The following is a 22,151-nucleotide window of genomic DNA, read 5'->3' as shown; positions in this document are numbered from 1 at the left end:
CATGAATCACTACTATTGAACATTCATCTTTCCAATATTTATTTTCTCTTTGTTGGTGTTTTTTTCGACCTGTCTATGAATGTTAAATGTCTATGAATGTTGTCTATGAATTGCTGTCTATGAATGTTGTAAGTTTCAAGCTTTCGACAAAAAGCAATGAATTAGTCCTGTAGCGAACAAATACAACCAAATTTTTCTTCGGTGATTGCTTGTCCTCATTCTCCCAGTGTAAACTGGGGTTTCTCAACTCAGTTTACATGCTTTTCAAGCCTAAAGTTGATCAGAAAAAAAACAAGTTTTGACCCATTTCGAGAGGTCACCAGTTGATATAATCTAGTGTTTTTCAAATTTTTTGTTCATCCCGTGGTCTGTTTAGGTCAGTCTACAATCTCCTGTAAGTTTTGAGCCAATTAGAGAAAAATGAACCGAAATAACTTGTTTCGCGCATTATTGCAAAGTATTTTTTTTTTTCACAATTTTTCTATTCCTTGAGTCCCCCCCCCCTGACTCAGGCTAAATGCCGCGAAGGATTCATGACGAAAAGAGATGAACTATCTGAACATATTTTCGGGTGTCACGAATTGATACAGCAAAATGTAGCTTAAACTCGCTTTTTTCTGCATTTGAGTTTTCAAACAGTTCGTGGTAACGAACTGTAGTAAGGAGCGATCCGGCTCAATAGTAACCAAAACTCTAAAAAATTGAATTTTGATATAAATAGCTACATCAAAAGAATCGCATTTTAATGCTGATTTTAAATATATAAGTTTCATCAAGTTTAGTCTTAGCCATCAAAAGTTACGAGCCTGAGAAAATTTGCCTTATTTAGGAAAATAGGGGGAAACACCCCCTAAAAGTAGTAGGATCTTAACGAAAATGACACCATCAGATTCAGCGTATCAGAGAACCCTACTGTAGAAGTTTCAAGCTCCTATCTACAAAAATGTGGAATTTTGCATTTTTTGCCAGAAGACAAATCACGGGTGCGTGTTTATTTGTTTGTTTTTTTTTTTTTTTTTTTTCCCAGGGGTCATCGTATCGACCAAGTGGTCCTAGAATGTCGCAAGAGGGCTCATTCTAACGGAAATGAAAAGTTTTGGTGCCCTTTTTAAGTGACCAAAAAAATTGGAGGGCATCTAGGCCCCCTCCCACGCTCATTTTTTTCCCAAAGTCAACGGATCAAAATTTTGAGATAGCCATTTTGTTTGGCATAGTCAAAAATCTTAATAACTATGTTTTTGGGGATGACTTACTCCCCCACAGTCCCTGGGGGAGGGGTTGCAAGTTACAAACTTCAACCAGTGTTTACATATAATAATGGTTATTGGGAAGTGTAGAGACGTTTTCAGGGGGATTTTTTTGGTTTTGGGGGTAGGGTTGAGGGAGGGGGCTATGTGGGAGGATCTTTCCTTGGAGAAATATGCCATGGGGGAAAAATTCAATGAAAAGGGCGCAGGATTTTCTAGCATTACTATAAAAAAAAACAATGAAAAAATAAACATGAAAACTTTTTTCAAATGAAAGTAAGGAATAGCATTGAAATTTAAAACAAACAGAGATTATTACGCATATGAAGGGTTCTAAAAATACTTTAGCATAAAGAGCGAGGTATTTAGGAGGAGATAAATACCTCGCTCTTTATGCTAAAATATTTTTAGTGATTTCAACTATTTATTCTACGGCCTATTTGATTCAGGGGTCATTTTTAAGAATTGGAACAAAACTTACGATTTAATGTAAAGAGCGAGTTATTAACGAGGTTACAAACCCCCTCGTACACTTAATAAAAATATAAAAATATAAAAGTTTGTTACGTAAGTTAATTCTTAAGTTACGTATATTTTTTACTAATAAAAACGTTCGTTGAATAATAAAAGTTCTAGTAGCCTTTTTAAGTAACCGAAAAATTGGAGGGCAGCTAGGCCTCCTTCCCCACCCCTTATTTCTCAAAATCGTCTGATCAAAACTAAGAGAAAGCCATTTAGCCAAAAAAAAATTAATATACTAATTTCATTTCAATAATTTATGTGCGGAGAGCCAAAATCAAACATGCATTAATTCAAAAACGTTCAGAAATTAAATAAAAAAAAACCAGTTTTTTTAACTGAAAGTAAGGAGCGACATTAAAACTTAAAACGAACAGAAATTACTCCGTATATGAAATGGGTTGTCCCCTCCGCAGTCCCACGCTCTTTACGCTAAAGTTTTTAGTTGTTTTAAAAAGTAGAATTGTGGCAAAGAGTCAAACTTTAGCGTAAAGAGCGTGGGACTGCGGAGGGGACAACCCATTTCATATACGGAGTAATTTCTGTTCGTTTTAAGTTTTAATGTCGCTCCTTACTTACAGTTAAAAAAACTAGTTTTTTTTATTTAATCAGATGTAAGGGCCTAGTTTTGAGAGCTCTGTTCGACAACCTAATTTTGTGTTTACATTAGAGTCCCCTTGTCCCAAGCCTCCATGCAAAAAGTGGGGTGGCGAAGTAGCAATGACATTTGGCAGTTTTAAAATTTGTTGGGAGGTTTTGTCTGAAAATACCATTTTAACATATAAAAATGCTTTTGCTCAAAGAAAAGCTGTCAAAAACAAGTTATGCTGCTAAAGTGTTGGCAGCTTTTGGAATTCTGTCAATTTCTGCTGCTGACAGTTTTGGAACTTTTTCCATACATGGTCCCAAATATTTACGAAATTAAATTTCAAAATGATTATAGGCACAAGTTGTTGGGGTCTCCTAAGACCTTCATACTCCCCCGCTAAAAACTTAAGATCTTCTTGACCCAGTGAACGGCTCCTGAAATTTTCAAACTGACCGGAATGTAAAGTTCAAAGGCCTTTTAATACGTATTTTTCGGGGGTCCTTGCCTTAAGCCAAATAAACTTTCATTTTACTTTAAGTATCATTGGTCCAAGGACTTGTGGATTTTGGTTTCAACTGATCAGATACAAAAGGTTTTTTGGCTTAAATTTGGGCCTCCATCGCCACACAAAAATTTTGAGCTCTGAGTCACGAAGTCCTTCTAAATATCAAAATTCATTTAGATCCTTTCACCAACTTGTAAGTTAAAAATACCTCAATTTTTCTAATTTTTCCCCTCCCTTCAGTCCCCCAGATGGTCGAATCGGGGAAAACGACTTTATCAAGTCAATTTCAAGTCAGAAGCACCACACTCGCCAAGGCTACCCAACAGGTTTTATCCAGATCTCTCCACTTTAAGTGTTTTCCAAGATTTCCGGTTTCCCCCTCCAACTCCCTCCAATGTCAACAAATCTGATCCGGATTTGAAATAAAACTCTGAGACGTGAGTTCCATCTAAATATCAAATTTCATTAAGATCCGGTCACCCGTACTTAAGTTAAAAATACCTCATTTTTTCTAATTTTTCCAAATTAACAACCCCATCTCCCCCAAAGAGAACGGATCCGTTCCAATTATGCCAATCACGTATCTATAACTTGTGCTTATTTTTCCCATCAAGTTTCATCCCTGTCTCTCCACTTTAAGCGTTTTCCAAGATTTCCGGTTTCCAAGATTTCTGCTTCCCCCTCCAACCCTCTATGTCTCCGGATCCGATTTGAATTGAAAATGGAGCATTGAAGACATAAGATTCTTCTATATATCAAGTTTCATTAAGATCCGATCAACCATTCTTAAGATACCCCGATTTTCACGTTTTCCAAGCATCCCGGTTTCCCCCTCCAACTCCCCCCAATGTCACCTGATCTGGTCAGTGTTTAAAATGAGAGTTCTAAAGCACAAGGTCCTTCTAAATATCAAAATTCATTAAAATCTGATCACCCATTCGTAAGTTCAAAATGCCTCATTTTTTTATTTTTCCGAATCACTCCCCCCCCCCCAAATTCACCAAAGAGAGCGGATCCGGTCCGGTTATGTCAGTCACGTATCTTGGACTTGTGTCTATTCTTCCCACCAAGTTTCATCCTGATCTCTCCGCTTTAAGCGTTTTCCAAGATTTTCGGTCCCCTCTCCCCCCAATGACACTGGATCCAGTCGGGATCTAAAATAGGATATCTGAGTTACGATGTCCTTCTAAATATGGAATTTCATTAATATCCGATCATTCCTTCGTAAGTTAAAAATATCCAATTTTTTCTAATTTTTCAGAATTACTAGAATTACCCTCCCCAACTTCCCCAAAGATAGCGGATCCGTTCCGGTTACGTCAATCACGTATCTAGGACTTTGTGCTTATTTTTCCCACCAAGTTTCATCCCGATCCCTCCACTCTAAGCGTTTTACAAGATTTTAGGTTTCCGCCCGACTCTCCCGGAATGTCACGGGATCCGGTCAGTATTTAAAATAAGAGCTTTGAGACACGATATACTTCCAAACATCAAATTGATCCGATCACCCGTTCTTAAGTTAAAAATACCTCATTTTTTCTAATTTTTCCTATTTAACCCCCCCCCCTCAGATGATCGAATTGGAGAAAAACGAAAGTTTCTAATTTAATCTGGTCTGGTTCCTGATACGCCTGCCACATTTCATCGTCCTAGCTTACCTGTAATTGCCTAAACTAGCAAAACCGGGACAAACAGACAGACCAATAGAATTTGCGATCGCTATATATGTCACTTGGTAGATATCAAGTGCCATAAAAAGGACACCAGTACTATTAATTTTGATCGAATCAGCCCCATCCATGTCTTTAATGCCTCCCTTTTGCTACGAAGGGGCCGAGGAAAAATTAAAATGAATAAATATTACTTGGGAGAGGTATCAATCTTTACTAAGTAGACACTATTGCATTGACTATGGTCCACCCTGCTAAAAATCAAATCAAGAATTGGTGTCAGTATTGACGACCTATCAAACAAATCTGACATTACTTTATCTTCGGAAGAAGATAGTGTAGTTAGGGGGTCACCTCAGTTCGCCACTCGCCAGTGACGTCCATGAGTAGAAGTAGAGGTATGCCAAGAAAAGTATGCCTCCCAAGAAAATAAAATATGACTTCATGTAGTTAAAGCTCGAGATGGTTCATATTTGAAAAAAAAGATCCAATTATTTTATCGAATATGTGACTTCTAAAGAAGAAAATAAAGGTATTTCGCTTTGAACTCTTCTCTTATTTCTTTTAAGAACAGTTTACTTGTATTCTTGAAATCTTTGACGCATTTTCCCTTTTAAGCTTAAACATTTTCCTCTAGAGCCCATGGCACTTAAATCCCGTGAAACAGATCTCAGATTTAATAGAAGAACTAAGCTTCAACCTTCTTGGAAAACAAGTCTTTTCAATCTACCAATTAATCAAGGCTATTCAAGTTCCAAAGTTGGAAAACGTTTTTGTTTTTTTTATAGTTGTCCAAACTGTTTTCCTTTTCTTTACTAATTGGTCTCGAACTGTTTCTTTGGTAACTAATAAGTTTTGGCGGGGAGGATCTGATAGTATATTGGAATCCGAATTGAGGAAGTGTAACTAATATTGTTAGGGATTCTTCTTTGAGAAGAATCCTAATTATAGATGATATTACATCGGAGAAAGAATCCTTATGAGAAGCCTTATAATTTGGAGTTCATATGTAAGATACTTGTATGAATTTAAACGAATGTAATTTATTATCTAGATAAATTAATTTAAATCATATAACTTGTGTGTAGGAAAGGCCTTTTTTTCAATATTTAAAGGGGAAATATAATTTGGATAATTGTGTTTCAAGGGAACAGACCCGAAACGCCCTCTGAATGAACTATCTTGTCCTTCCTCTCTCCTAGCTGTGTTCATTTATAATGACTTTTCTTAAAGAGTTACTACAAAGCCTAAACAGACTCAAAACTCTTATCCTAAAGAAGGTGTAAACTTACAAGTAGTAAAGATTTGTTTGTTCTTCGAAACTGTTCTTTACTTTAGGATACCTAGGGTTGCTTAAGCACTCTGTGCTTTATGTTGGCTATTAAAAAAAAAAAAAAAAAAAAAAAAAAAAAAAAAAAAAAAAAAAAAAAAAAAAAAAAAAAAAAAAAAAAATTAGTATTTTTCTGATGAAAGCAAAGAGAGCCAATAAAGTTTAAACGAACAGAAATAATCCTGTAGGCCTATGCGAGTATTGCTACCAACCCTAAATCCTCCTCTCTCTACGCTGGAGGGGAAGTTTTTCAGAGCTTCAGGAACGAATGCTATACAGCAAAAGTAATCTTACGTAATTTAATTCCTTTTTTATCATTAATTTACATTTGTGTTGAGCAATACAATAATTGGCAGATGTTTTGAACGGCAGTCGGTAGTAACACACTGGAATTACCAGCTGGCTACGCATATTGTACTCTAAACTACTCGCAGTAAAACCATCATCTCTAGTGTACAGTTGGGTAGTAGAAGAGGGGCAGCCATCCTCATGTACAGGTATTTTCTGTTCCGTTTAATTTGTAAATGTCCCTCTTTTAATTCATTCGATTTTTTTGTTAGAAGTTAATGAAACTATATTTATCATTATCAAGTCTTTTAACTCTTCCAGCAGTTTTTTCGGGCGTTTGTTTTTCTTTTAACCGTTTTCTGATGCTGTTCCCCGTAGTTCCGCTTTGCTCGTGGAGCTGCGATGTTTGACTTCAGAAGTGTTCCAAAATTTAAAAGTGCTGATGATTAATACTTAAGATAAATTACCAATAAAACTTGCACTGAGTAATGTTTTGTTGATACTTTTAAACTGGTTTCAAATACTGGAACTCTATACGAAGTCTTTTCAGAATATTCAGAATTTTTTCTAAGGTAGGCTACTAATAAGTGAGTTCGGATACCCTTAATATTCCATAGTGAAATAGTATAAGAAAGTTATTTTAACCTGATTTTCTGAACTTTTCAAAATAAAAGATATTTGAAGTCTCTTGCTAATTTTGGTCACGGCTGATAGAAAATATTCAGACTGTATAATCTCCTTTCGGTCTGCGCTTTGTTATCTACAATGTAAATTCCAACTTAATAGAATAGCTTAAAATTTGCCTTTGAATAAAAATAATATTTGAGACCAATTTCTCTAGCCAAGCCGAGACCTTGGAGGCCAGAAAAATAATAACTTTTTAGGCATAGCTCCTTTTGGTCGCCACCTAGACTGAAAAGCCCAGAAAAGGTGTCTGCATTTCCATATCAAAATCCTTCTGTTATTCTAGTTCTGTTTCCCTTTTTTCTGTATCTTAGGAACAGTTAGAGTATTAAATTGAAATTTTGAGGGTATGATTTTTTTTTTTTTAACTTACCAAAAAGCAGTTTATACACACTATTGCTGCTACTGCTACTGCTGTTACTGCTGGGTATCTGAACTAAATCTAAGTACACTGTATGCATGCTGGTTGTCAAAAGGTTTAAGAATGTTGATTGTCTCAAATACCAGCAATATCTTTAAAACGGCTTAGAGTATTGTCAGTAACCCTTGTAAAAGGTATATTTTTTCTTTTTTTTTCTTTTTTTGGGTGGCAGATGAATTTTTCGAAAATTGTTTTCTTACTGCTTGCATTTTCATTTATTTCTAAACATATTAAAGATCAAGATTGTCCCTTTTCCCTACAATATCCTTAGCATTTCTAGCAACTGTATTTAAAAATTTTCATCTTTGTTTTTTTTGTTGTTGTTTTTTTTAGGCAGATTAATTCTGCGAAATATATTGTCTTAGTACTAGCATTTTTCATTTATTTCTAAACATATTAAAGATAAAGATCGGCCCTTTTTCCTACAATATCCTTTGCATTTCTAGCAACTGTATTCTAAAATGAATATCTTTGTTTTTCTGTGTTTTTTTTTTTAGGCAGATTAATTCTGCGAAATATATTTTCTTAGTGCTAGCATTTTCATTTATTTCTAAACATATTAAAGATAAAGATCGCCCCTTTTCCCTACAATATCCTTTGCATTTCTAGCGACTGTATTTTTGGCCGGTGTTGGTGGCGCTTCAGTACTCTTTGGATTTGGATCGGCGCTTGCCTTATCGAAAAAGAGAGATCCTGAATTTTTTGGAAAGGGCTTGGTCCCTACTCACACATTATCTGAAACAGGCGCATCTATTGCCCTCAGAGCACTTGGCTGGGGTTCTTTGTTAGCTGTTTCTGGTTGCAGTATCATTTTCTATGGGATTTGGAAAGTAGTTGGAGCTTCAAACGTAAGTAAATGGGTCAATGTATTGTCAAATAAAGAGTAGATACAGGGGAGGTGAGCAGGAGATATCAATGGTCGACTTGCACTCCTATGGTTTTAAATGGAGCACCAAGGGTGGCATCGATCAACTTAATCCTATTTATATTTGGCGTCATTTTAACTATCTCTTTCATCGATAAACGAGAATTACCCTAAGTAAAAGTTCGGTAATTGCCCCCATCAAACCCCCCTAATGCCTGAAGTGGCATTTTAGCTTCATTGAAAAGTTAATAGATTGCTTTAAGTATTGCCAATTTGGGTTTTGAAAATTCGATTTTTCTACCTATTTTCCCTGTTTTTTATAACGAAAGAGAACTGTGGAAAAAATACTGACAGAAATAAATATGATTTTTAAATATGCCAAAAATATTATTATTACAAATATTTTTAGTCAAAGAAATAGTTTTTTGTTCTGTGGACTAATCTAAAAAAAGGTTTTTTAAAGTAAAATAATGAGCCATGTATTGTCTTATTAAAACAAACAATAATTGTGCCATATATTCATTGTTTTGCAAACTTTTTAACAAAAACGGCACTTCAGTTTTTTTAAAAATTGGCGTTTTGCGATTTTCCGGTGTGAAATTGAATCTAGATTGGTCACGACTTTGGGAAGGCTCGTTTAGCACCTTAATTTCAGAAAAAAACATTGTCATATGAATTAAGTCACAAATACTTGGAATGTTTATAATAAAATTTGGTGAAGATAAATGTATTTGCTAAATATTTTCGGAGCACAGTAGAATTCAATTTGATTGTCAATATCACAGAATGATTTGTCGGTACAAATATGCAAAGTTGCTCGGCGAATAAACTAAAAATAAATTAAAGTTGTTTTGTGAAAAAAAAACTTTCCTTCTTTTCAACGAGAGAAGTTCAGTGTCCTAGCATTTACAACGTAAAACGAGAAAAATGAAGTCATCATATTCAACCTTGTAACGACCAGATATTGAAATGAATAATCATATCAAATTGTAAGCATCGCACCTATTACTATGGATTGTGCTCAGAATCGTTATTGCTATCATTCGTGAATTCGTGTTACCAAATCTTGACCTTGTGTTGTTTTTGCACCGATGGAGATTTTTATAGTTTTCATTTAAAAGAAGCTAATTTTAAGCATATATAAAGGACAAGTCACGTTCTACCATAAACGCCGTGTACTATGTCGGGGGGACTAGGCCATAAGAGACGCCGAAAATATTGCACCTGTTTTCTGACACCGCAACTAGAAATAGTCTTTTTTTTTCTTTTTAATTTCCGTTACAGTTCTGTTGACCTTGCCTACATGTCACTTTAAATTCAACTAGAAAATATCTGTGATTTTGCTGATCTACATTTGAAAAAAATGGGCTATTTTCTTGAGCCCTATCTGGCCCAACACGTTTTTATATGTTAGGCTCCCGTTGTTCCACGGACATACGCTATAAGCTTAAAACTGATCAAGGATATATAATCTGTCTGCCGATTTCCGGATCCATAAGTACCTTCCCCCTTTCAACAAAAGAATGTGGCTCACTTGCAGCTTGAACGACCCTTGAAAGTTTCAAGTGAGTAGAAACGAATATTATTTAGTTCTTTTTTGGGCCTGATTTCTTGAGAGGGAACTTTGCCCCCTAAATGAAACTATTCTTCAGCTTTAAGACTCGCTTCGCCCATGGACTTGCGGTTTTAAGTTTCAGTTTGCTCAGAAATAAAGAATAGGCTATGTTAGCGCTTTTTTGGTCCATTTTTCATTTGAACCAATATTTGTATATATTTGGTTTTTCATTTGTGCCTTAACTTTTACTTCTAGTTTGTGTATTGTGTATTAAGTTATCTTTGCATGGGAGCATATGGGTACACTGGGGTCCCTTTGTCTGAAAGTCTAAAAGATAAAAGTTTTGTGCTGAATAAAAAAGGTCTTTGCCATTCCCGGGCCCAATTTTCGGGACACCATGCCTCCAAATTATATGCAATGTTGCATATATTATCTGAAGTGACCTTACTTTGTTTGTTCCTTGTGTCGTATCTGACAAAATTTCCGCAATAAATTTCAGTTCGTCTTCGATCAATCCTAAATGCTCGTTTCTTTGTTCTATGTAAGTAGGCTATGCATCTTATTCTGGATTTCTTATAATCATTCTGTTGGTTTCAAGCATTACCCTTGGCATTACTATGCAACTTGTTAGAAGCTCCTCTTCTATTCATAATGTATATTGGCAGAAAAAGTCCTTCTTAGCTCCTGTTCATAATCTTGCTTGCATTACTTGGGGAAATCTCTAATCAAGCCAGCTCAATAAAGTTGACTATTAAGTGAATACAGCCAAGATTATAGCACGTTTTTGTATTCTCTTCTCTCTCGTCCTAGATGAATATTGAGCGTTGAGAGGAAGGACGTGAATGAACTAAATACTGTGTAAAAAGGGTTGAATGTTTTCTTGTAACTTTCGTTTTTTCTGCAATGATAAATGAAAATCTGACGAAATGTCCAGGGTTGTTAATGACACTAAGTTTAGGTGACTAATAGCTTGGAATTGCTACTACTACTACGACTACTACTAAAAACTCACCGCAGCATCAAGTTGCCTGATTCCAACACAGCTACGCACGTCCCTCCTCCACCCCAATCTATTCAAAGCCTTCCTCTTTACACCCTCCCAGAAAGCTCTCATTTCCTTCAAATCTTTCTTTATGACATCCTCCCCCCCAGACGCGTACGACCTGCTTTCCGTTTAGCCCTAGATTATGTGCCGAAAAGGACAATCTTCGGCAATCTGTCATCCTTCATCCGCAGAACGTGCCCTAGCCATCTCAACCTATCTGTCATTATAGCCCTAGAAAGCGGGATTGAACCACACCTTTCGTACAGTCTACTGTTTAAAATACGGTCAGTCAGCCGGGTACCCAGAGCAATTCGTTGTCAATTTCTCTGGAAAATATCTAGTAAATCTTTGTCCGCTTTTCGGAGCGCCCATGCTTCAGAGCCATATTTGACCACCGTCATTACTGTACCTTCCTATATTCTAATCTTGCTTTGCGGAATTATTTTCCTATTCTAGCTCGGAATTGAGTGGTTTGGTTGCAAAATTGAATAGCTCAAGAAGACATAAAATAGGGTTTTGCATCCGAGGGGGGCGTTCACATTCAAAAATCGCATATACCAGGTCGTGTTGTTCTAAGCGTGGTTAAAATCTGCGAAGTACGGGGGAAACTTACAGAAGGTCGCAGAACCTGTGGCAAGCGTGGCGGAGCTTTGCGATACACGCAGCGTTCCGAGATGTACACCAGGTAGCGAAAAGTGGGTGCTCCTTCGTTTGCATCTATTCGTATTTTTTCAGTTTTGTTTTTATGCAGAGGTGTGTTTTACTACAGTAAAAATAGGTCAACATCGAGGGGTTACATAGTTTCTACCACCTGATGTACTTCTAGATGTGGCACTTACTCGCGACACATTTGACACTTCCACCATCTGTGCCGCGCGTTAACTGGCTCTCATAGTTTTTTAAACTTGACAAACCTTCAGCTGACTCCCCAAAAATTACAGCAAAACTTTTTTACACCCTCTTTTAAAAAACAAAACAAACAAACTAACTAAAGCTGAAGAAACTATCTTAAATTTCGCATAGATGTTCGACGCAAAGCTTTTATGAATTCAGTTATGCTGTTAATTACAAGCCTGTGGTTAATTTTGTAATATGGAAACCCAATATTATTATGAAGAACGCCTCTACCATGACTAATCCCACCACGATTGCTACTACCACGGTTCTAAAAATTATTCAGTAATTTTTTTCTTAAATGATAGCAAAGAGCGACATTGAAACTTAAAGCGAACAGAGATTGTTCAATGTATGAGGGAGGCTGCCCCGCAACTCCTGCTCTTTACGCTAATGCCTGAATTTTTGTCCCCAATGCTTGAAGAATGACTGTTGAAACAAAGGCAATTGGAATATGATAAACATAACTTTTTATAATGCCTTAAGAACAAAAAAGCTTATTGAAGTGGATTTTCCTTTAAACAATACAGTTTTCTATTCAGATGCTCTAAAAGGCTATCGTAAATAGAAGATACGCAATTTCCCTTTTAACTATATTTCATATATGCTTTCGAAAGAACACTAAAACTTATAGCATGATGAGCGGTGGTAACAGGAGAAGGGGATAGCCCGTTCAATTGACCAAAAGGGAATATGTTCACGCTACTGCTGCTACGAGTGCTAGTGTTTTTACCGTTAATACCGCTACTAGTCTTGCAACTAGTGCTACTAGTACTCCTACTACTGCTATTGTGACTACTATTACAGCTATGGCTAAGCGTGAATGTGAAATTTTCAGAAAATACTGAAGAGGGAGTTGAACTGAATTTCAACAGGCCGACTGGGTCCAGGTTGTCAAAAGGGCATATTAGCGATATCTTAGGAACGACCTGGTGTGTAAAGTTGAAACTTAGTGTTTTTTTTTTTTGGCGGATGTTGGACTAAACAAGTGGCAAAATTTGCATCCTACTACTACTACTACTGTTACAACTACTACTATTAATACTGCCACTAAAGGTAAGGCCACTACTAATTCTACTGCTACTGCTTCTACTATTCCTATTGGCACTACTGCTACTATAGCTAAAGGTCCTAAGGTAAAAATTTTGGAAATGTTGAAACAACGTCGAACTAAATCAAAGCACACTATGCGCATACAAGTTGTCAAGAGGACGCGTCAGCAATGCCTCATGGATGGTTTATGGTATTAAATTGAAACCTTGGGGTGTGTTGAGGGGCATGTTAAAAAAAAAACCAAAGGTGCTTTGTGTATACTGCTATTAACGCTGCTCCTACTACTACCACTATTGGTACTACTGAAGCTAAGGATTTTAAGATGAAGCTTTCAAGGGGTGTTTTAGTGAATGTTGAACTAAATCCAAACAAACTATGAGCACAAAGACTGTCAAAAGGGTGTAACTGCTATATCTTAGGAACGGATCGCAGTATTAAGTTGGAACTTTCAGGGTATGTTGTGGTAGATTTTGAACTGAGCAAAAGGCACTATGTCGTTACTGCGATTACTGTAACTAATCAGGCTAAGGGTATTAAGGTGAAAATCTTAGGGAATGTTTTTTGGGGGGAGGGAGGTCAATTAAGCGAAAAGCTATATAAGTTCCAATTTCCATTTTAAGAGTCAAAAGAAATTGGAGGGCAATCAGCCCCCTCCCAAGCTCATTAATTCTCTAAACACATCCAATAAAACTTATGAGATTTACATTTTGTTGTGCATAGTTGAAAGGTCCAGTAACCATGTCTCTGGGGATATTAACGCTGTCATCCCCCCACAGCCCTTAGAACAAGGACTCTAAACGCAATTTTTTCATTGTATATACATAGTATTTGTTTTCGGGAAAGAGGACATGTTTGACCTTTAGTGTTCAAAAAGACAAATGGTATTCAAGTGGAGCTTTCAGAGAATGTTGAGGGTAAAGTTGAACTAAATCAAATCTTGTTATAGGCATACTAGTTGTCAAAAGGAAGAAACTCAAGAATTACTACGTGTATTAAGTTGGAAATTTAAAGGAATGATCAGGGGGATGATCAAACTCTGTACAAGCAGGTTATCAAAGGAGCGTATACGCAGTACCCCAGGGATGGTCATGGGAACATATTAAGTGGGACATTTTACTAGGCAAAATGTATATACTGCTACGACTAATAACACTACTACTACTACTCCTACTTCAACTACTACTACTATGACTGCTACTGCTACAACTACTACTACGTCGACTACTACAGTACTACTAAAGCTAAGGGCATTTTAGTGAAACTTTTAGGGAATGTTGAAGAAAATAGTGAACTAAACTGATACGCAGTATGTGAATGCAGTTTATTAAAAGGTCGTTAAAACGATATCTCAGGAACAGTTTAAAGTGTTAACTTGAAACTTTTATTGCGTTTTAAGGTAGATGAACTGACCTAAAGGTACTATATGTATACTACCCCCACTGTTTCTACTACTACTTCTGATACTACTGCTAAGGGTATCAAGGAGACATTTTCATAGAATGTTGTGGAGGGGTATGCCAAATTAAATTGAAACAAGATTTATGTGTGCAGGCCATCAAATTACCATCACTTTACTGAAAACAAAATACATTTTAGATGTTGTCTCTTTTTCAACTTTATTAAATCAAAGAATACTTAGACTTTAAGGAATAAATATCAATATATGTATATTAGACTGTCAATCCATAGTTATTTGTTATTTTGTTCTATGATTGATCTTGGTTATGATTTTTTTTTGTGTGTGTGTGTGTGTGTGCGTGTGTGTGTTCGCGTGTGTGTGTGTGTGTGTGTGCGTGTGTGTGTTCGCGTGTGTGTGTATGTGTTGACGCTATTGCTACTATCATGACTGGTACGACTACTACTTCTACCAAGGTGAAGGAATATTGGGGTGAAACTCTCAGGGATCCCTCTATACATACTGCTACGGCTACTACTGCTGGTACTTCTGTTACTTATTACTATTATTGCTACGACTACTATTACTGAGGCCAAGAATGGAAAGTTGGAACTTTCAGTGAATGCTTTGGAGGATGTCGATAAAAACGTACTTTGTACAAGCAGGTTATCAAAGGAGTGTACCAGCAGTATCCCAGTAATGGTCTAGGGTATTAAGTTGGAAATTTCAGAACATATTAAGAAGGATGTTTAACAAGGCAAAATGTATATACTTCAACAACCAATAACGCTAATGCTACTACTCCTACTTAAACTACTACTACTATGACTGCTACTGCTACAACTGCCACTACGATGACTAGAAGTACTACTAAAGCTAAGATTATTACAGTGAAACATTACAGGGAATTACAGGGAATGTTGAAGAAAATAGAGAACTAAACCGATACACACTATGTGGATGTAGGTTATTAAAAGGCTGTAACAGCTATATCTTAGGAACACCTTAGACTGTTAAGCTGAAACTTTTTTTGCGTTTAAAGGGAAATGAACTGAACAAAAGGTGCTATATATATACTACCCCTACTATTTCTACCACTACTTTTGATTCTACTGCAAAGGGTATCAAGGAGACATTTTCATATAATTTTCGGGATGGGTATGCCAAATTATATTGAAACACGCTTCATGAGTGCAGGCTGTCAAATTACCTATCAAGCAATTCGTGGTAACGACTGTAGTAAGGAGCGATCCGGCTCAATAGTAACCGAAACTCTAAAAAATGGAAATTTGATACCAATAGTTACATCAAGAGAATCGCATTTTAATGCTGATTTTAAATATATATATCAGTAGTACATAAGGAACAGCTTAGAGTATTGGATTGATACTTCCTTAGCATATTGATGGGTATGTTAAGCTAATAAAAAAATATGCACACACTATCAAACAGTTCGTGGTTACGAACTATAGTGAGGAGCGACCCGGCTCAATAGTAACCAAAACTCTAAAAAATGGAATTTTGATGCCAGTAGCTACATCAAAAGAATTGCATTTTAATGCTGATTTTAAATATATAAGTTTCATCAAGTTTAGTTTTACTTATCAAAAGTTACGAGCCTGAGAAAATTTGCCTTATTTTAGAAAATTGGAGAAAACACCCCCTAAAAATCATAGAATTTTAACAAAAATCACACCATCAGATTCAACGTATGAGAGAACCCTATTGTAGAAGTTTCAAGCTCCTATCTACAAAAATGTGGAATTTTGTTTGTTTTGCCAGAAGGCAGATCACGGATGCGTGTTCATTTGTCTGTTTGTTCGTTTGTTTTTTTTATTTTTTTTCCTCAGGGGTGATCGTATCGACCCAGTGGTCCTAGAATATTGCCAGAGGGTTCATTCTAATGGAAATAACAAGTTCTAGTACCTTTTTAAATAACGAAAAAAATTGGAGGGCACTTAGGCCCACTCCCGCGCTAATTATTTTTCCAAAATCACCGGATCAAAATTCTGAGATAACCATTTTATTCAGCGTAGTCAAAGAACCTTATAACTATGTCTTTGGGGATGACTTACTCCCCCACAGTCCCCGTGGGAGGGGCTACAAACTAAAAACTTTGACCAGTGATTACATATAGTATCGGTTATGGGGAAGCGTACAGATGTTTTCAGGGGGATTTTTTGGTTTGGGGGAGGGGTTGAGAAGAGGGGATATGTTGGGGGAACTTTCCATTGAGGAATTTGTCATTGGGGAAGAAAATTTCCATGAAGGGAGCGCAGGATTTTCTAGCATTATCTGAAAAAAAAAAAACAATGAAAAAGTAAATATGAAAAAGTTTTTTCAACTGGAAGTAAGGAGCAGCATTAAAACCTAAAACGAACAGAAATTATTACGCATATGAGAGGCTCACCTCCTCCTAATACCTCGCTCTTTACTATAAAGTTCCTTAGTAATTTCAACTATTTATTCTACGGCTTTTGTGATTCAGGGGTCATTCTTAAGGAATTGGGGCAAAATTTAAGCTTTAGTGTAAAGAGCGAGGTACTGACGAGGGGGTGACCCCCCTCATATACGTAATAAAAACATGAGAATACAAAAGTTCGTTATGTTAGCTAATTTGTAAGTTACGTATATCTTTACTAATGAAAACATTCATACAAAATTAAAAGTTCTAGTTGCCTTTTTAAGTAACCAAGAAATCGGAGGGCAACCTGGCCTCCTCCCCCGCTCTGATTTTTCTCAAAATCATTCGATCAAAACTATGAGAAAGCCATTTAGCAAAAAAAAACAAATATGCAAATTTCGTTTTAATTATTCATCTGCGGAGAGCCAAAATCAAAACATGCATTGATTCAAAAACGTTCAGAAATTAAATATAAAAAAACAAGTTTTTTTAACTGAAAGTAAGGAGCGGCATTAAAACTTAAAACGAACAGAAATTATTTCGTATATGAAAGGGGCTGCTTCCTCATCAACGCCCGGCTCTTTACGCTAAAGTTTTTCACTGTTTTAAAAAGTAAAGTTGAGAGAAAGAGTCAAACTTTAGCGTAAAGAGCGGGGTGTTGGTGAGGAAGCAGCCCCTTTCATATACGAAGTAATTTCTGTTCGTTTTAAGTTTTAATGTCGCTCCTTACTTTCAGTTAAAAAAAAACTTTTTTTTTATTTAATTACTACTAGTACTGCTGTTAGTACTAATGTTTCTAAGGCTGACGCTCCTCGTGCCTTCTGAAGACCAGAATATAATTTGCACTTTACTGAAAACAAAATATATCATAGAGATTTTCTCTTTTGAACTTTATTAAATAAAAAATCACTAATACTTTAAGGAATATCATATTATGTATATTAGACTGTCAATCCGTAGTTATTTGTTGTTTTGTTCAGTAATCCTAGTTACGTTTTTTTTGTGTGTGTGTGTGTGTGTGTGTTTGTTTCGATATTATGAGACATTGGAACATTCAGCTTGAAATAAGGATTGTTTACAGTAAAATGCAAATTATCTGGTCTTCAGAAGGCATGAGTTGGTGTCAGCCCCACTCATATTAATATCTGCTCTTTTTGAGTTCGACTCGGTTATTTATTTTAAATCTCTGTTCGTCAAGGGTTGCCATCCTTTGCTAGCTGGTACACGTATTATTTGCTTCCAATGTATTTTACTATGTGAAACATTTAATTTCAGTTTAGTTACACTTTCCTCTCCGCTATGGAGAGGAAAGTCCAAGTAAGAAAAAAAATGTTGTGTTATTGTCGTCTTATGGTTAAGGGTTTGGAAACTTCCAAGAATTTATTTACCTTTTATTTGACCAGAAAAATTGGGAAAACATGATTCAAAGAGAAGAAAAGGAGTTTAGGGAATACTGGTTATACACTTTTAGTGACTGGTACACCCTCCTTTTACTTCTGTGGCGTTTGTCTATAGTGGCATGGTCATAGGTGCTATAGCCCTGCCTAAGCAAAGGGTGAAGTGGGCGCAGTGTATTGATTTTTTTTTCCGACCAAGGCACTTTGTATAGCATAGAAGGATCTTTTTTTTGTAGAAACCTCGAAATGAGCTCATTCGATTGGAAATTGAAAGTTCTAGGGACCTTTTTAAGAGTCAAAAGTGATTGAAGAGAAACCAGACCCCCCCCCTCCCACGCCCATTAACTCCCCAAACCGTCTAGTAAAAATCTTTATGTAGCCTCTTTGTTGATTGTAGTAGAAAAGTCCAGTAACTATGTCTTTTGGGATATCCCCCCCACAACCCTCGGGGATAGGGCTCTAAATTATGTAATTTGTTAATTGTTTACGTATAGTATTTGTTATTGAGAGTGCATGTTGTCCTTTAGTGTCCAATCCAAAACGACGAAGAGCATTCAGATAAACCTTTTAGAAAATATAGAGGGGAGTGTTGAATTAAATCAAAACGCATTATGTGCATACGGGTTGTGAAAAAGGGCGTATCTCAGGAATTACTGTGTTTAGGCTATTAATTTGTAACTTTCAGGAAATGATATGGGTGATGACAAATTGATCAAAAAGGCAAGATTTGCACACTACTGTTGCTGCTACTACTACTACTACAGCTACTGCTTCTATAACGAGTACTTCCAAGGCTGAGGGTATTGAAGTGAAAATTCGAGGAAATGGCGAGGGGAAAGTTAAACTAAATCAAAACATAGTATACACATACAGATTGTCAAAAGGGCGTATCAGCAATATCTTTGGACCGGATTACCGTTCCAAAACTAAGGCATCATAAGGGGATGCTCGACTGGCCAAAAGGCAACATGCAACGCTACTAATACAACACTAGTATTGCTACTACTGTTCCTGCTCTTATGATACTTGTTCTATTAAGACTAAGAGTAAATTTGAGAGAATAGGTGAAAATTTGAGAGAATGTGGAGGGGACATTTTATTTAAATTAAAACACATTATCTGCGTGCAGATTGTCGAATGGCTGTATCTCAGGAATGGATTAGGGTAGTAAGTTGGAACTTTCAAGGAATGCTTAAAGGGAAAGATCAATTGACCAAAAAGCAATATTGGCATGCTACTGCTTCTATAGTATAAAGTGCTGCTACTACGTTTACTACTATTACCACCCCTTTTACTGCCACTACAACTACTGCTTTTGTAGCGGGTATTACGAAGGCTGAGGACAATGAAGAAAATTTGAGGGGAAAGTTGAACAAAATCAGTAAATAGCATGTGGATACAGATTTTCAAAATGCTGTATCAGAGTAATATCTTTGGAACAGCTTAACGTATCAAGCTGAAACTTACAGGGCATCACTTGGGGGATGTCCAGCTGTCACAAAACCAGCATGTGCATATTAGTATTGATATTAATCCTGCTTCTACTCCCTGTTGGTGCTACTACTAATACAAAACTGCTACTTTTACTACTGTTCCTAATTCTGCCACTACTAATATGACATTACTACTATTATAAACGAAGGGTATACAGGAGAATATTTTAGAGAATACAAAGGCGGAATTTAATCTAAATCAAAGCACACTATGTGCATGCAGATTATCAAAAAGACGTCTCTCAGGAACGCATTGGAAAATTAAGTTAGAACTTTCTAGGAGTAATTAAAGGGGAAGATCAATCAACCAAAAGGCAATATGTGCACGCTACTGCTAACACTATTACCACTACTGCTACTACTACTATAACTACTCCCACTACAGCTTCTGTTGCAAACTACTAATGCTAAGATAATTAAGTTTAAATAGCAGGAAGTGTTGAGGGGGAGTTCCATTAAATTAAGACACACTATGGATTTACAGGTTATCGAAAGGGTACATGTGCAATGTTAGGGCCTTTGACCCTGATTCCAAGATAGATGTCCTTTCCTTTTTGTTTCTTTTGTTAAATTAAATTATTCCCACTCTGGGGCTCCCTTTGTCAAACTTCTATTTCTTTTTACTTCTAATCTTTGGTTTTTCCTTTTACCTTAATATTTTTATCTCTTAGACGGACTAATTAGCTTGAACAGTAATTGCAAAGTAAGATGACTGATCCCTGTTAAAGACGGATCTTAAGACGTCAGACTTGGCTGAGATTCGCCGAGGATGAAGGAGGGAATGAATTTATTCGTTTAGGGATGACCTACAGCTTTACTTGGCGTACTGGAAGGGCTGGGATTGGCTGGCCCCATGCGTCATATCTCGGGTGATGTCTCGAGACGGCAGTTATTTTTCAGTCTTGTAATACAATTTTAATTGAGAAAAAGTAAGCTTATTCTGTTTACTTTTGACTTCTTCTTATTAGCCTAGAGTTCAGAAAAGTTATTTGATTGAGCAGAGATTGATTACAGGGAGAGTCCTATATTATTTGAGATATCCTTACTGGGTAAAAGAAGAGTTTCAGGCGACTTTGAGCTTTAGGATGGTGGTCCTTACAGTGGGGCCTTGTGCCAATTAGTGTGGCATATCCACACCTTGGAAAGCACACCTGTCGTATCCCTTCTGGTTATCGAAAATCAAATAGGGCAGAACACGTACAATCCATGGCGCGTTAGAATTGATTGTGTCACTGTTGTGCCAGAGGATTTACAATAGTGGTGCCGGGACGGACACTGGAAGCCCATTAGATTTACGAATATCGAGGGCGGAATAGTCTGGGAGAGACTTTTACCACTCGGCTGCTATACCATACCCTATGGGAACCCACATACACTGGCACCGACGGACATTACACTGGTGGTGCTAGGCCGGAATACTGGTGTCAGCTATAGACTAGGAACACCACTGGAATTGAACATGATTTTCTGAAGATATGAATTAATTTAAGGGGGGGTAGCGTATGTAACTGACCAATCGGTATAATGTTCAAACTACTGTTTTTAATAGTGCTAGTACTATTACTGTTAAAATCAATACTAGTCCTACAAGTAGTACTACTAGTACTTCTACTACTGTGACTACTATTAGTACTTTGACTAAGTGTGTGATGGTGATATTTTCAGGGGGATATTGAGGAGGAAAATTGAACTAAATCACTACTCGCCTCTGCATACAGACCATTAGAAGGGCGTATCAGCAATATCTTAGGAATGACCTGGTGTGTGTAGTTGAAATTTACAGGGCATGTTGTGTGGGATGTCTTATTAATCAAGCTAGAATTTACATCTTACTGCTGCTACCTCTACTACTACTACGGCTACTTCTACCACTGCTACTACTGCTGTTACTGTTACTACTGCTGCTACTCAACGTAGAGGTATTAAGGTGAATCTTTTGGGAAATATTGAAACAGTGTATTTTTTACAGAAATTCTTTTCAGAAAAACTTGATGATGTGTGCAACTAAATTAAACAATTCTGTGTGTGTCCAGATTTTCAAAAGGACATGTGTTTTTTTTTTTTAAATTGTTCAAAATATTTCTCCAACATATAAATAGTAAGTCAAACTCTTAATTTTTATAGAAAAGACCGAAAACACTCAAATTGTGCTTTTCTTTTCCAATGAAAAAGACCATGTCATGTAAAAACGACTAGAAGTTATTTTTAAGAAAAATTTCCACCAAATAAGTCTTTCAAAGAAAAGTAACGAGCTACATTAAACAAAAACGGGCAGAAACAAAGTCAATTAAATGTCCAAGCGTAAAACTACCAAGAAGAGCAAGAGCTAAGAGCTCATATGGCACTTGTGACGAGGCCAGAGCTAAGAGCCAAGAGCTCATATCGTATGAGCTTTAACGAAATTCTAAGAATCAATAGATTGATTTAAAAGGAAAATCAGAGGCTTAATGCCGGTCGGGATTTAAAATAAGAGCTCTGAGTCAGGATGTCCTTCTAAATATTAAAATTCATTAAGATCTGATCACCCACTCGTAAGTTATAAGTACCTCATTTTTTCCAATTTTTACTCCCCCTTTAGCCCTCCAGATGGTCGAATCCTGGGAAAACGACTTTATCAAGTCAATTTGTGCAGCTCCCTGACACGCCTACCAATTTTCATCGTCCTAGCACGTCCAGAAGCACCAAACTCGCCAAAGCACTGTATCCCTCCAACCAACTCCCCCAAAGAGAGTGAATCTAGTACGGTTACGTCAATCACGTATCTCGACATTTGCTTATTCTATCCACCAAGCTTCA

The 22,151-nt window shown here is 36.6% G+C and overlaps 1 protein-coding gene across 2 annotated transcripts in view; it reads left to right on the top strand.

The window, feature by feature from the left end:
• LOC136043052 (transmembrane protein 242-like) overlaps positions 1-22,151 on the top strand; it is a 93,139-nt gene that overhangs the window by 41,844 nt on the left and 29,144 nt on the right. For both annotated transcript variants that reach the window (XM_065727957.1, XM_065727958.1), the window contains exon 3: positions 7,863-8,101. In XM_065727957.1, coding sequence (XP_065584029.1) covers positions 7,863-8,101 — 239 coding nt within the window. The remainder of the gene's footprint in view (positions 1-7,862; positions 8,102-22,151) is intronic.

The sequence above is a fragment of the Artemia franciscana genome, unplaced genomic scaffold (genome assembly GCF_032884065.1).
Source record: "Artemia franciscana unplaced genomic scaffold, ASM3288406v1 Scaffold_289, whole genome shotgun sequence".
In the NCBI taxonomy this organism is placed as follows: Eukaryota; Metazoa; Arthropoda; class Branchiopoda; order Anostraca; family Artemiidae; genus Artemia; species Artemia franciscana.
Note: the sequence above shows the minus strand (reverse complement) of the source record. Positions and strands in the feature narration are given on the sequence as shown.